Source organism: Dipodomys spectabilis, unplaced genomic scaffold, assembly GCF_019054845.1.
Source record: "Dipodomys spectabilis isolate Male_0828 unplaced genomic scaffold, ASM1905484v1 ptg000115l, whole genome shotgun sequence".
NCBI lineage: Eukaryota > Metazoa > Chordata > Mammalia > Rodentia > Heteromyidae > Dipodomys > Dipodomys spectabilis.
In genome coordinates, this window is record NW_024870792.1 from 1,615,397 (window position 1) to 1,629,026 (window position 13,630).

Here is a 13,630-nt window from a genome sequence, read left to right on the forward strand (position 1 = left end):
TGAGTTCAAATAAAGTTACATATTACAAAAAATATGCAATTAAAAAGTTTTCCCTCTTAACCTAGAATCCCAAACCTCTTCCTTAAAAGGTTTTTTTTATTCTCCTAAATATTTTTATAGACTCCTAAATATTTTCTATACATATCCTTTGTGTGCATATATTCTTTTTATATAAATCAGAGCACTGCTTTTAGTACATATTGGAGGTGTTCCTGTGCCAAGATACACATTTTACCATATTCTTTTTAAAGTTGTATGTTATTTCATTGACTGAATTTACTAGATTTTCCTTAGCCTGTCTTCTATTGAAGAACATTTTTTCAATATTTTACTATCTCAAAGAAGCAGCACAATGAGCATTCTTACATATGAATGAATATGCACACATGGCCACACATTTATTTTCTGTGGAAAATAAATCCTAAGAATGGAGGACTGAGCATGTGGTTGAGGGTAGAGTGCTTACTGAACAAATACAAGGCCCCAAGTTTAGACCTCAATACTGACAAGAAAGTAAGAAAGAAAGGGAAAGAGAGAGAGAGAAACTTAAAGTCCTAGTGCTGATATTACTTGATTAGAAGCTTTAACTTTAATAATATCAAATTATCCTCCCAAAGTCATTAACCATCCATGTTAGATAACATAGGCCTTAATTTTTTTTATTTAATCAACTACCTCCACAATTTAAGGCTCACTTTTGGAAGAATCTATCTGAAAGATGAATGACGTCACTAGATTTCACGATTAAAGGGTCATTAAAGATGCTAATGTCTGGACATACACCCCCCAAATCTGAGGGGGCCACTCACATAAGTGGGATCTTGATCATTATCTCTGTCTACTGTAAAGCCTTAGGTAACTCCATGTTTCTGTGTCCTGGCAGTTACTAAACAGAGAATAAGTTTAAAGGAAGCTAAATGAAAAACATTTGTTTGACATCTTTAGGACACCCCTTCATGCGGCAGCTTTTGGGGATCATGTAGAATGCTTGCAGCTTCTTTTGAGACACAATGCCCAAGTGAACGCAGTGGATAATTCAGGAAAGACGGCGCTGATGATGGCCGCTGAGAACGGACAGGCAGGTGCTGTGGGTAAGTACTTGCCCTGTGGACTTTGCATTTCCGCCTATCCAAACCAAAGGAAAACTGAGAAATAGATGATCTTCTACTAAACACACTTGACAAAGAGCCATTGTCAGTTTCGCTGAAGCCACCTGACTCCATTTGCTCAGAGGTTTCTGCTTCCTGTAAGGTGCTTCGACCTTGTCAGTGTAGGCACACAGTGAAGTGCCTCAATGTTAGAAACCAAATACAGCAGAGACATTATAACTGAAAATAATAAAACACTAAAGATAATTAAAACTATCAGCTTCCAATTTGAGTAGAACGCATAGGGCACTACCTGGCTCTCTTCCTCTTTCAACAGCATTAAATAATATGTAATCTGAATTCAGTCCTCAGATCTGAAAAATAAAGATAAGCTGTGTAATTTAAATATTCTTTTTGTTTTTCTGTTGCAACTTTACCACACATATCATTAGCATTTAGTCTAAATTGGTTAATTTATTTATTCTTTTTTTCTACAGATATCTTGGTGAATAGTGCCCAGGCTGATCTGACTATAAAGGATAAAGACTTGAATACACCATTACATTTGGCTAGTAGCAAAGTATGTAAATGAAATTTAAGCATCATTAGTTAGTATTGTAATAACAATAATCCCACTGAAGTTCTATCTATCTGGGAAGCATTTAGCATGGCTCTTGAATAAGGTGTACATCTGCAGGGATGTTGTCAGTGTGAGTGGAATACGGGGGGAGGGGTTAGAAAGGGCAGAACCCCAGGTCCAGCACAGGGAGTGAGAAGAACATGATTTTCATGGTCTTTGCCACTTGCAGTTTTGCCACATTCCACCTATTCTATTGGTGCCACTGCATCTGTCTCCCTGGTTGTGGCATTACATTTGGTACCATATAACAGGTTAGGACCTCAGTTACATGCCTTCTAAGCAGTTCTGCTTGCTTTCCTTTGTTCCACCTAAAGACATTGTAATAACATGGCCCCAAATACTCTGTGAAGCAAATAAATGTATCCTTATGCATCCTTTCCTCCTGGGACTGAAACCAGGGCCTTGCTACCACTTTACCTGGGCCCTCCATAGGACATTGTTTTGATACAGGATCTAACTATATAGATTGTCTGACTTTGAACTTGAGATAGTCCTGCCTTGAGTTCCTGAATGCTAGGATTCAGGTTTACATCATAATCTTTGACTCTTCTTTTCCCCCATTGATGGAGCTAAAATCCCAAGTGTTGTACAGACAAGAAGCACTGAGCCATATTCTCAGCTCCTTATGCGTAGTTAAGTGCAAAGAATATGAGATTTTCCTTTTTTGTTATTGTTAGTGTTTTGTTCACACACTCACACGTACATGTATGTATATATGCGTAATTTTACTACAAAAGGCATTACAGCACAATGCGAGTTGACAGCAGTGATGGACGTTTATTTTAGCATGGCTAAAGTAGTGTTTAAGTCTCAGACTTTTCCTTTATTGGTTGTATTTTCTCACTTCATACTCTGGGAAGCCCATGGAAACCACAAAACATGCCCAGTCTCATGGAGTTTATTTAGTATGTTAGTGAATGTCTTACTTTGTTAAACTATAGAATCTGGCTAAGTATGACGGCAGATAATCTGAAATCCTAACACTTAGGTGGCAGAGGCAGGAGGGTTGTGAATTTAAGACTAGCCTGGGCTACCTAATAACAGTATTTCAGAATTTTAATTAACATTAATTAATTAATTAGTTAAAAATAATAGTTCTATAATAGTAGGATTGGGTGGAACGTAAGATTCAACTTTTTAAAAAGAAATTTTTTTTGCCAGTCCTGACACTTGAACTCAGAGCCTGGGCACTGTCCCTGAGCTGCCTCTGCTCAAGGCTCGCACTCTACCACGTGAACCACAGTGCCACTTCTGGCCTTCTTTGAGTAGTTTATTGGAAATGAGAGTCTCACGGACTTTCCTTCCCCAGGCTAGTTTCAAATCTTGATCCTCAGATCTCAGCCTCCTGAATTTTGCTTTTTAAGCTTCTTCTTTCTGTTTTTGGAAACAAAGTCTCACTATGCAGCCCAGAAGAGTCAACATTTCTAAGTCCCAAGTGGTGCTGCTGACTATGCAGGTCTATGGATCATATTAGCAAAGGCTTTGGAATCCATGGTTGTCTAAAGAGGCACTAAGCTTGAAGTTTTTAAAGGATTTCTGACTTGACAATTGATTTATTAAAAATTATGAACCATCTATTATGATAAGATCCAAAAATACCTTTCCCTAGCTGAGTAACGGAAGAAGCTCTCCAGAAACATATGGTCATAAATGATGACCCACAGTGTGGTGAGATTTGTGAGGCTAAACGGATCTCTGAAGTGGTAATTGAAGGAGGAGAAATTTGATGCATATTTACTAAGTAATGTTGAAGGCTTTAAAGGAGCATCTAATTCTGCTATCTACCAGCTGACCTAGCTAAACTAGCATCTGCTTTAGCTCTCTGGACATTAATTCCAAAAATTATCTTGGAATATTAATATTAACTATGAATATTTTAGAACAGACAAATGTTAACTAAGTCCTAATAGACCTTATTTAGAATCTTAGAGTATCTGGGGCCCATTTACTTTTTAGGGAAAAAAAAAGTTGCTCAGAAAATAGCCCTGTAGAATATTTTTTAGGCAGAAGAAATGTATTTTCCATTTAAGGCCTACCGAAAAAAAATTTCACGAACTTGTCTTTGTCTCTGCTTCATATTCCTTATTGTTTTTCTTTATTAGGGTCATGAAAAATGTGCCTTGTTAATACTTGACAAGATACAAGATGAGAGCCTTATTAATGCAAAAAACAATGCACTGCAGACGTAAGTATAACGGCTACCGTTTGACTTGTATACAAGTCCCTGTCATTTATTCAGCAAATGTGAAGAACCTGCCATGTGCCAGCCTTGTTCCTGGGAACTTGTGGCTACAGATGCAGACCTGGCTTCTCCACATCACACACCTGCAAGTGTTGACTAGCAAGGCAGTTTCAGTAGGGATCCTTGTTGTGATATGCCTTCACAGATTTTGTAAGGTCTTTGTTTTCCTCTGCTGATATTTCTGTGGCAGCATTATCAATCTAGTGAGCTGTGTGAAAAATCTTATGGCATTGTGAACTGACATATTTGGGGAAACTATTTGTAGTATGTATCAGCATTATATATTCGGACAGGGAAACAACAGTTTTGTAAATCAGGTTTCCGAAGAGTCTCTAACCTATTTATTTTAATTATACATTAATATCATTCACTGTAACCCTCAGTGTGAAAAATCTAAAAGCTGCTTCACTTTCCATTTTGGGAAATTACATAGACACTTGTTTTAAAGGCAAAGGAATATTAGAATATTCTTTCATTTAACATTCCTAAACAATTTATTTAACACACTGTAATGAGTTATACATTAGCCTATAAAAATCCAATAAAACCTCTGTATGTGATTAATAATAAGGATATTTGGGGGACTGTACATTATTTACCAGTCATCTTGATGAACTGCATGAAACAGTGACTTGAATGTTGAAGTGGAAATTAGGCAGTAAAGAACCACAAAACACACCAAAGCTTAGATTCATATGGGTTTCTTTGAGCTTATTTTAGATTGTTTGCAACACTGACCCAGAAATCTGGGCTGAATATGTAAGAGTAGTTGGGTTGTTAATACCTGGAAAAGATCAGCTGTACCCATATCTTTATACTATTATTATTATCACCACCATCTTTAAATTGTTGTACAAAGAGGTTTCAATTCAACAAATTAACTTCTAATGCATCTTGATCAGTATCACCCATTTAACATATAGCCTATTAAAAAGTAAAAGATATGCATAATTTGCAGACTGTTAAGAACTTTTTTCTTTTGGTGATATCATCTGACCAAAATGTTATACTTATATAGCTTTCTATTACTATATTGAATGCCTGGCATAATCAACTTAGGAAGAGAAAAGATTTGCTTTGCTTACAGTTAGAGGTTTCAGTTCATAATGGTTGGCCAGTCAAGGTGGAGAGCATATGCCAGTGCACAGCTGTTCTCCATGACCAGGACAGAGAAAAGAAAAAGATGGAGGCCCACAATTCCATCAAGGTCACACTATTAATAACCTAAAATCGCCCCTTATAAAGATGCTGCTATCTTTCATTAGCTCCAAGTTTGGGACCAATCCTTTAACATGTGGACCTTTGGGAACATTCCAGGTCCAAACACAACACTTACATAAATATATGGCATAACTGATGTTTGGTGTCCTTTTTCTTTCCTAGACCCCTTCATGTTGCTGCGCGCAATGGCTTGAAGGTCGTAGTTGAGGAGCTGTTGGCCAAAGGAGCCTGTGTTCTTGCTATAGATGAAAATGGTAAGTGGAAAAGAAATTAAAAATTGCTGCAGCTACTTCTCATATGCTAGTTGAAGCCAGGGGAATGAGAGAAGGGTAGGCGCTTAAAAAGGAAGGAAAAATTCTCCCCCTTGGAGGTATCATGTGTATAAGAATTCAACAAAGGAAAACATGTCCTGTCTGATTTCTGTAAAACACATTGTCTACCTGTAGCCCACCAGTGCTATCCATTTTGCATGTAACATCAGCAACTGACCTCTAACTCCTCAGCTCTGTAGTTAACATGTTTAAGGCAAAGTCAAAACCTTTCAACTTGGCATTTAGGGTTCTAACTGCAAATGCTAAAGAGTTAGAGATTACATATGTCATTAGTGCATGCTAACAGGCTAAAAAAAACTCTAGTTCTTTGACTATTTCAATTCATTCTGAGATCAAACTCTATTTATTTGTTTGTTTGTTTATGTGTGTGCCATTTCTGGCACTTGAACTCAGGGTATGAGCATTGTCCCTGAGCCTTTTTGCTCAAAGCTAGTACTCTACCACTTGAACCACAGCTCCACTTTCATCTTTTTGCTGGATAATTAGAATCTCAAAGACTTTCCTACACAGGCTGGCTTTGAACAGCCATCCTCAAATTATAGCCTCCTGAGTAGCCAGGAATACAGGCATGAGCCCCCAGTACCTAGCACCTTTTATATTTTTAAAGTGAACATCAGAACTCATTTTCCTAATCTGGAAATTAGGAGAACAAAAGTAAAAAAAAAACAAAACAATTTCATGCCAGAGCTGGGGCTTGAACTCAAACCACGTCATTTTCCCTCAAGCATCCTTGTTATCATTTGAGCCACAGCTTCACTTCTGGCTTTTTGCTGGTTAATTGGAGAAAAGAGTCTCATATTCTTTCCTGCCTAGAGTGACTTTGAACTATGATCCTTAGATCTCAGCCTCCTGAATTGCTAGGATTACAGGCATGAGCCATCAGAGCCCAGGAAGTAATAAATTTTAATTAGGTCTAGACTTGTAAGCTTCTTCTGATCTATATAACATTTCTTTTCTAAATTAGATAATTATTTTTTCTTTTTGCTTATGTGGTGCTGAGGAATTGAACCCAGGGACTCATGCATGCAAGGCAAGCGCTCTACCAATGAGCCACCTTCCCAGCCCCTCTAAATTAGATAATTCTTGTCAGAAGCTTTCTACTCTGTCCTATAAAATTTTGGAAACTAACGAGTACTAGAATAAAACTGAACACCCATTCTAAGCTCCATGCCTCTTACCCTTGAGAGCCAAAGAGGAACTTTTGGATACTTATAAATTATGTAATTTTTAAATGTGGCATTATCATGGTCTAATTAAAGTATTCTAATGTATTAATGTAACTCAATTAACTGCTTATTACAGGTATTGGATTTAGCAGCCCATGCCTATTTCTCAGAAGTAAGCAGCCATGCTGACATATTAGCTGACATATTAGTTTTGGGTTTGCCATCCTATTTATCCTAGCATGTACCCTGCTCTATTCCCAACCCTACTCATCTAGGAAGCACCAAAGTTTTGTGACTCCATCCCTTGGTTCTCCCTCCCCTTTTCCTTACCCTCTGATCACTTATATATGCTTCAGCCCACAATTTTCCTCCAAAATGACCAAGAAGACCAGAATAAATGAGTTTTGCCTTTTTCTAATGTAAATAAATCTGCTGCCCCTGAGGTTTAGTTAGCCTTTAGGATCAAGAGCCTTGGGTCGATAGACTGCCTCTCTAGGAGTGCTGCCTTTCTAGGAGCTTAGCTGCTTCCTTGCTTCCTCAGGACGTAGGACATTTGGGAGCAATTTTGTGCAGCATTAAAATAATAATTCCCTTCTACACCATGATCCTTCCTGGAATGAGATGTTAACGTATGTGTCCATTCTTGTTTGTGTTCCCACCTTAGAGAGAGGCATGATTTCTTAAAGGTTGAGTGAGGAAGTTGTATGAAGCCAGTTCCTCTGAATGGCTGGCTGAGAGACTATACTAGTGTAGGGGGAAATTTAGCCTACAGAGTGGGCCAACAGGACAGAGGTTGGACAAGGGTAGCAATGCAATCATAGAATTAACCTCTCCAAAGCACCCATGTGATATGGTCAGGCAGCTTTCTCATCTGGAGTAGACTCAAAGTTTAGCTGATAGAGAATGACACCGTTCTTATTATGGCCAGCACAGTCATTTGCTGCCGCTGTTACAGCTCAAATTTGGGCCTTTGGTTAGTGAGGTAGTGAATTTTTTTTTTTTTTTTGTAAATTCTGTTAAAGTTTTTTAAGTGGTAATAAGTCTTTGATGGCTTCTATCAATGATTGTTGTTACATCTCCATACATGATTACTCTGTACTCCAGTCCATTTTACCTTATCCCACAGTAGGGCTAATCACAAACGAACACTCTCCAATGTCTAATCTCTTCAAATCATTCCAGTTTTCTAAAACCAGTTAATTGATCTACAGTTCCACTGAAGTGGCAAGACCACATCAGTCGTCTTGACAGTCCTCTAATTTCCAGTATTTTCACTAACCTGACACGCAGTTACCTGCCGTGTTAAGTCATTGTTCTCAGAATGAGAGTCCTCCTCAGGCCAGGCCTGGAGCTCATGGTGTGTGCGTGCTCTCTGCTGGAAATGTCTTCCTGGTTGTCGTGTCACTAGTTTTTGTGGAATTGTGTCCCACCCCTACCACCTCATGTTTCTATCCATTAGAGGAACCCTTCCAGCCTCACCCCCTAGCATGACTTGTGAGAAGTAACTCCTTGCACCTGGCATGAATTCTAACTCAACATACATCTCCACTCCGAGGTTGTAGGAGATGTACTGTGGAATGCTCGTGGCGCTCTGGACCCCTAGGACTAACCACTGCTTTGTCTGCATTTATGCCCAGGTCATACCCCGGCCCTCGCTTGTGCTCCTAGCAAAGACGTGGCTGACTGCCTGGCTCTCATTTTGGCTACCATGATGCCTTTTTCTCCTCCCAGTACAATGACGGCTGTCAACTTCGTTTGTTTTAAAAAAGACAATTTGAGCAGGACGACCCTCTCCAACCTAGGTAGCATGGTTAGCCTGTGCAGTAACAACGTAGGCTCCGAGGACGGGTACAATGAAAATGATTCTGATTCTGAAACATTCTGACTTTGGACTGTAGAAGCTTTTTCTTGATCATCTATGCTGGAGGAAGGGAAAGAAAGAAGCTTGAACTCCAAGTTTATGCTGTGTCCCCAGTATTTGGAGACCACAGCCAATAGAGAAAGCATCAACCGAAGGGAGGCGAGCTAGGCTGGCTGTAGTGTGAAATGCTCACACGAATGTGTCCTGATTTTGTTTTGTTTCTCGTTTTCCTTAAATCTAAGGTACTTCTCTGAAAGACTACCTCTCATTCTAAGCAAAGAATTTCAAAGTATTATGTTATTTTTCTCTGGGGGTAATACAACAGACCGGCAACTGTTCACTATAGAGACCCCTCCCCATCCCCCTACATACTTAGCAGTTTAGTTCTTAGAAGGCCATCAATGTGACATTCATGTCCCCTGGGAGGGGAGGGCTGGGATGGACAGGAAACCGCTTCTCCTTTAATGTTTACTCCCTTACTAGAAGCCAGAGGTAAAGGTGTTCATCTTCAGAGCTAAAAATGCCTATAATAATATTTCTTTTCTTTTGTTTTCTTTTTTAAAAAAAGGGAATCCAAACTATTTCTGTCCTCTCTGTAGTAAGAACTTAAATGTCCTCAATTTCCTTCTGAGGATGTTTGTTCAGATGGCCTAATGAATGGAAAAACTGAATGTGCTTTATTTTAGTTAAAACAAATATGGCACCAGTGCTTCCCATTAATAAGCCTGGGACAAATTTTTCACCCAGGTGATTGAACCCAAATCTAGCCACTAACATTCCAGGCATGAAATTATTTTGCACCAAAGCATTGAGACAACATGCCAATTTCATGTGAAACAGCCCTCAGATAATTTGTTCTTTAAATCAAAAAACTTTTTTGAAGACATCAGAATCGTCAGCATTGTCAATGAATTAGTAAAATATTAAGTGAGCTTCTCAGTCAAGGAGTCAAGTCCTTGTCAAGTGAGTGAAAGGGTGATTATCAACGGGAACCAAGGAAGTGGATGCAGGAAGTAGAAATGGGAGATATGGAAATGAAATCCAATTGCCAGTTGCTTGATGATGAAATCAACATAGTGACTACTGTGTCTACTCCCTCTGCCAAAGCTTCTAGGTTGAATGGACCCCGTTCTACACTTGGAACAGCTGTACAAAAAGAAGAATGAGACTTTAAAAATTATGCACAGACACACGTTGGTGTGTATATAAATATGTACGTAGTCCCTCAACCAGCTATCCATGAGGACCAATACTTCAGACTCAAATGGAAGATTTAAATTTTTTTCTTTCAAAATGCGAGTGAGAACTGTAGTAGCTTTTCTATGGAGTTTTAAAAAAAAAATGTAATCTTTTTGTGTACCAGTCTTTATTGTATTTTATATTTCTTATGACACAGATTTCTAGTTGATGGTTTAACATTTGTAATTGATGATGTGTTGACCACAGTTTATTTTCTTGCCAAACTAGAGAAAATGTCTGTATACTTCTGAGGTGAATGTGTTTATATTTATTTGAAATGAAACAAATGCCAAGGAAACATTTACTGTTACTTCTCTGTTTTAATTGCTGTGTACTTATTTGGAATATAAAAAAAAAGTGGAAAATTACCCTTGACCCTTGGTTAGACAACAGCACTGGGGACTAATCCAGCATTTCCACTACTAATGTTTCCGGCCAGCCCTCAGGTTCATTCATTGCTCAGCCCCAGCTTATAAGATATTGCCCTTCTTATGCAAGATGAAAACTGAAATGTGAGGTGTATCATGTACATCAAGGTGGCCCAAAGGAAAATAAAAAACAAATTACCCTAAATACACTGAAAATCTTAAAAAGAAATGGGAAATGATGTCAGCTAGGACACTGTGCCAAGAGAGGGTTAAAAATCACCAGCCCAAATGATATTTTCCAATTGAGGAAGAGACAGGGAAGAAAGATGTTGCACAAAGGCAGGCCTTTTCAACATTTTATAATAGCTTACATCTTCACCCTGCACATTTCTATTTTATAGTGTCTGTGTGAGATCATTTTTTTTAAAACTGTCCATCACATCTGTATACATATGGATAATGTATTATTTTTTCCATCAGCTGCAAAAGACTTTAATCATATTCTTTTAATGGCCTAGGTGCAATTAAAACTCATCGTGTATGTTCAACTTCAACATGAGAACATATTCAAAGGTCTTATAAGGAAAATAGAATTATAATTTTATAAAAATTTCCTCCACCACCACCACCATTATTTTTTAAACTCTTGGTGTTATGTTTTCTTCCATCTTCCATTCTTTTTGTTCAGAGAAGATGGATTTTTTAAGTAGATAAATTGTTAATAAGCAATAATGCCTTTGTCATCAAAACACTGAATATAGGCACTTCAGTGTTGAGGAAACATGCTACACTGAGCTGTCATTTTCTAGAAGTGAATGGAAATCTTGCTCAGTTGGCATTTAAAGCAAGAAAGGAAATGCTTGCATTAATGGTAAGGCAGCATTAACATTTTTTCCTATAGAATGACTGAGAATAGAAGGATGGTTCAGCAAAGCAGTGAACTATCATGAGACATTTTATCCACAGAGCTGCACTTGGACTCTTCCTCACTCATTTTAATAGAAGGACAAAGGAACACAATGCTTACAATGAACTGGTCATTCAGTCAATCTCTCCCCTCATTTGGTTTCTCTCTTCCAACAAGACCTTTTTTTTCTTTAAAGAAATAACTTTAAAACAAAATTTCTGTGTATTTCAATTAAATCACTTAGAAATAAAATTATGTTTGCAACCTAACTTTCTGAGAAGGGAAAAATCAGAAAATGCATTTTGAATCAAGTCCTAGTTGATGAGTGCTTTACCTTAATGTGTTATGTTTAGACTCTTGTTTTATCCATAGCCATGATGATCATGTTTTATTATCTATTTGCCAGTGTCTGCCTACCTTTGCTAAATACATTCCTATCTCGAAATTGCCTAAAATCTGCTATGATTGATTCTACAGTAAATAGCTCAGGGGATTTCTATTTATCATTACTAAAAGGGCACCAGAGTATGTTTTGGTACTTTAGGCAGTGAACAGCTGCTTATTTTAGTATTTTGTCTTATTTTAGTATTGAGTTAGGAGAAGAACATCTAGTGGGCTTGCTGCACTAGTTATTCTTCGTATTGTTGAGCAACTTAATTTGCTTTTCTCTTTCTTTGGTTTCTTGAAGAACTCATCTTTTTAAAACAATTTTGGTCTTGTAACATGAAGTTAGAGTGCCTTTTATATTTGTATATTCTGAAACTGTTCTGTGAAATTGTTCTCATTTGAGTGTTATCAGAGCAATATAATACCAGTAAGTTTTCATTTCAACCTTCCTTTGTACAAAGTGTTTGTTTCCTATTTCCCCATTTTTTTCTGCTTTGAAAATGAAAATGCTGAAGTTTTCTATAGGAATGATGTTTGATTTTGCAGTGCTAAAATGCTTTCTTCTTACAAAACTGTAAACCATAGGTCAGTATTATAGGGGAAAAGCGTTTTAAGATAGTGACAATCTGAGTGTGTGTATAAAATGTAATCCTATGTGTTTCTTACACAGTGATTTAAGGGTTCCATGCAAGTATCTTTTGTTTGGTAGTTTCGTCTACAGACTTTCTGCTTTAGCATGTGCAATATATCTTTGCAAAGCACGATGATACGAATTTGGTGCCAGTGTTTTATTTTGTATAACATCTTTGTACCAGCATAAAATATTGTTTGCTATTTCAATGGGATTTTTGTCTGAAATGTTTTCTTATGTAAATTGGAGTTAAATGACTCCAGGAAATGTCATGACTGTAAAAATGAGGAAAACGGCTTTTAGTTCAGTGAATGACTTTGAACCAGTCTGAATCGTCTCAAGCACAGTTTAATACTTTTGCAACTACTGAATGCTCTAATAATGTAATGAAGTACTTAACTGTAATATACTTTGGAAATGCATTCAGATGGTTATTTTTACAAATAAAAATGGTACAAATATTGTCGCAATTGGTGTTTTCTTTATCCAATGTATGTGGTTTCCAAATTATGCTAATTTAAATATTTGTCCTCCCCTTAACCAAATTACATCTTGAAAATAATCAAGATAGAGGTGCATCTAACTCCATTTTATTGTTATTTCTCTTTGTACTATCATAATATGAGAGAAAATTTCAAGTATCTATGTTGTGTCTACTTACTTATGCCTCTGACATTTTCCATGAAGAATTTCAGCTGGCTGGCAACAAGACATATAATAAAAACCAAGCAGGAAAGTTAGGATGGGGAAAAGAGTACTAACAAATATAAGAACTATGAAATTTGTCACAGTAGCTATAGCTAAATTTGAGTTTTCACTAAGTCTCTTTGAAGGTAAGGGAAAAGGGAAATGCTACAGGTTATGGTTTGTAAATGTAAGGAAAGAGGAAGCAAAGTGGGTCTTCAAAATTGTGAAACCAGTAGTTTGTCTCCATCGCCATCACTGCTACTCTTTAGCTGCTCCATAGCAATGACAGAGCCTACCTCTCTGCATGTATCTTAAAGATATCCATGCAATTCTGATCTCCATCTTTGTTACTATCTACAATTTCTCTTCTGTGTTCTCTGCCACATGTTTTGTCTATTCTGTTAGAGATGTTCAGGAATGTTTGGTGCTCAGCTCTGCCTCAGTTTTTTATTTAAATCCAAATACTATTTGGTCTTAAAAACTATACGTCATAGGGGCTGGGAAGGTGGCTCAGTGGTAGAGTGCTTGCCTTGCATGCACGAGGCCCTGCGTTCGATTCCTCAGAACCACATAAGCAGAAAAAGCTGGAAGTGGTGCTGTGGCTCAAGTGGTAGAGTGTTCACCTTGAGCTGAAGAGCTGAGGGACAGCGCACAGGCCCAGAGTTCAGGTCCCATGACCAACAAAACAAACAAACAAAAAACCTATACATCATGAATCATATCACAAGTATTTACCAACTTAGAGCAGGCAGAGTGTTTTTGTTTTGTCTGTTGCTGAATAACAAATGACTCCTAACCTTCGTGACTTAAAACAACAAATAGTTAACTACATCCTAGTGCTGTGAGTTCATCAAGGTCTAT

The 13,630-nt window shown here is 37.6% G+C and overlaps 1 protein-coding gene across 2 annotated transcripts in view; it reads left to right on the forward strand.

Moving 5' to 3' along the window:
• Window positions 1-12,548, forward strand: part of Ankrd44 (ankyrin repeat domain 44) — a 297,185-nt gene extending 284,637 nt beyond the window's left edge. Inside the window, exons 24-28 of one of the 2 annotated variants that reach the window (XM_042688237.1) lie at window positions 946-1,091; window positions 1,586-1,668; window positions 3,831-3,913; window positions 5,354-5,445; window positions 8,327-12,548. In XM_042688237.1, the coding sequence (XP_042544171.1) occupies window positions 946-1,091; window positions 1,586-1,668; window positions 3,831-3,913; window positions 5,354-5,445; window positions 8,327-8,574 (652 nt within the window). In that variant the 3' untranslated portion in view covers window positions 8,575-12,548. The remainder of the gene's footprint in view (window positions 1-945; window positions 1,092-1,585; window positions 1,669-3,830; window positions 3,914-5,353; window positions 5,446-8,326) is intronic. The other variant, XM_042688238.1, reaches the window with a different exon arrangement.
• Window positions 12,549-13,630: the final 1,082 nt, after the last annotated feature.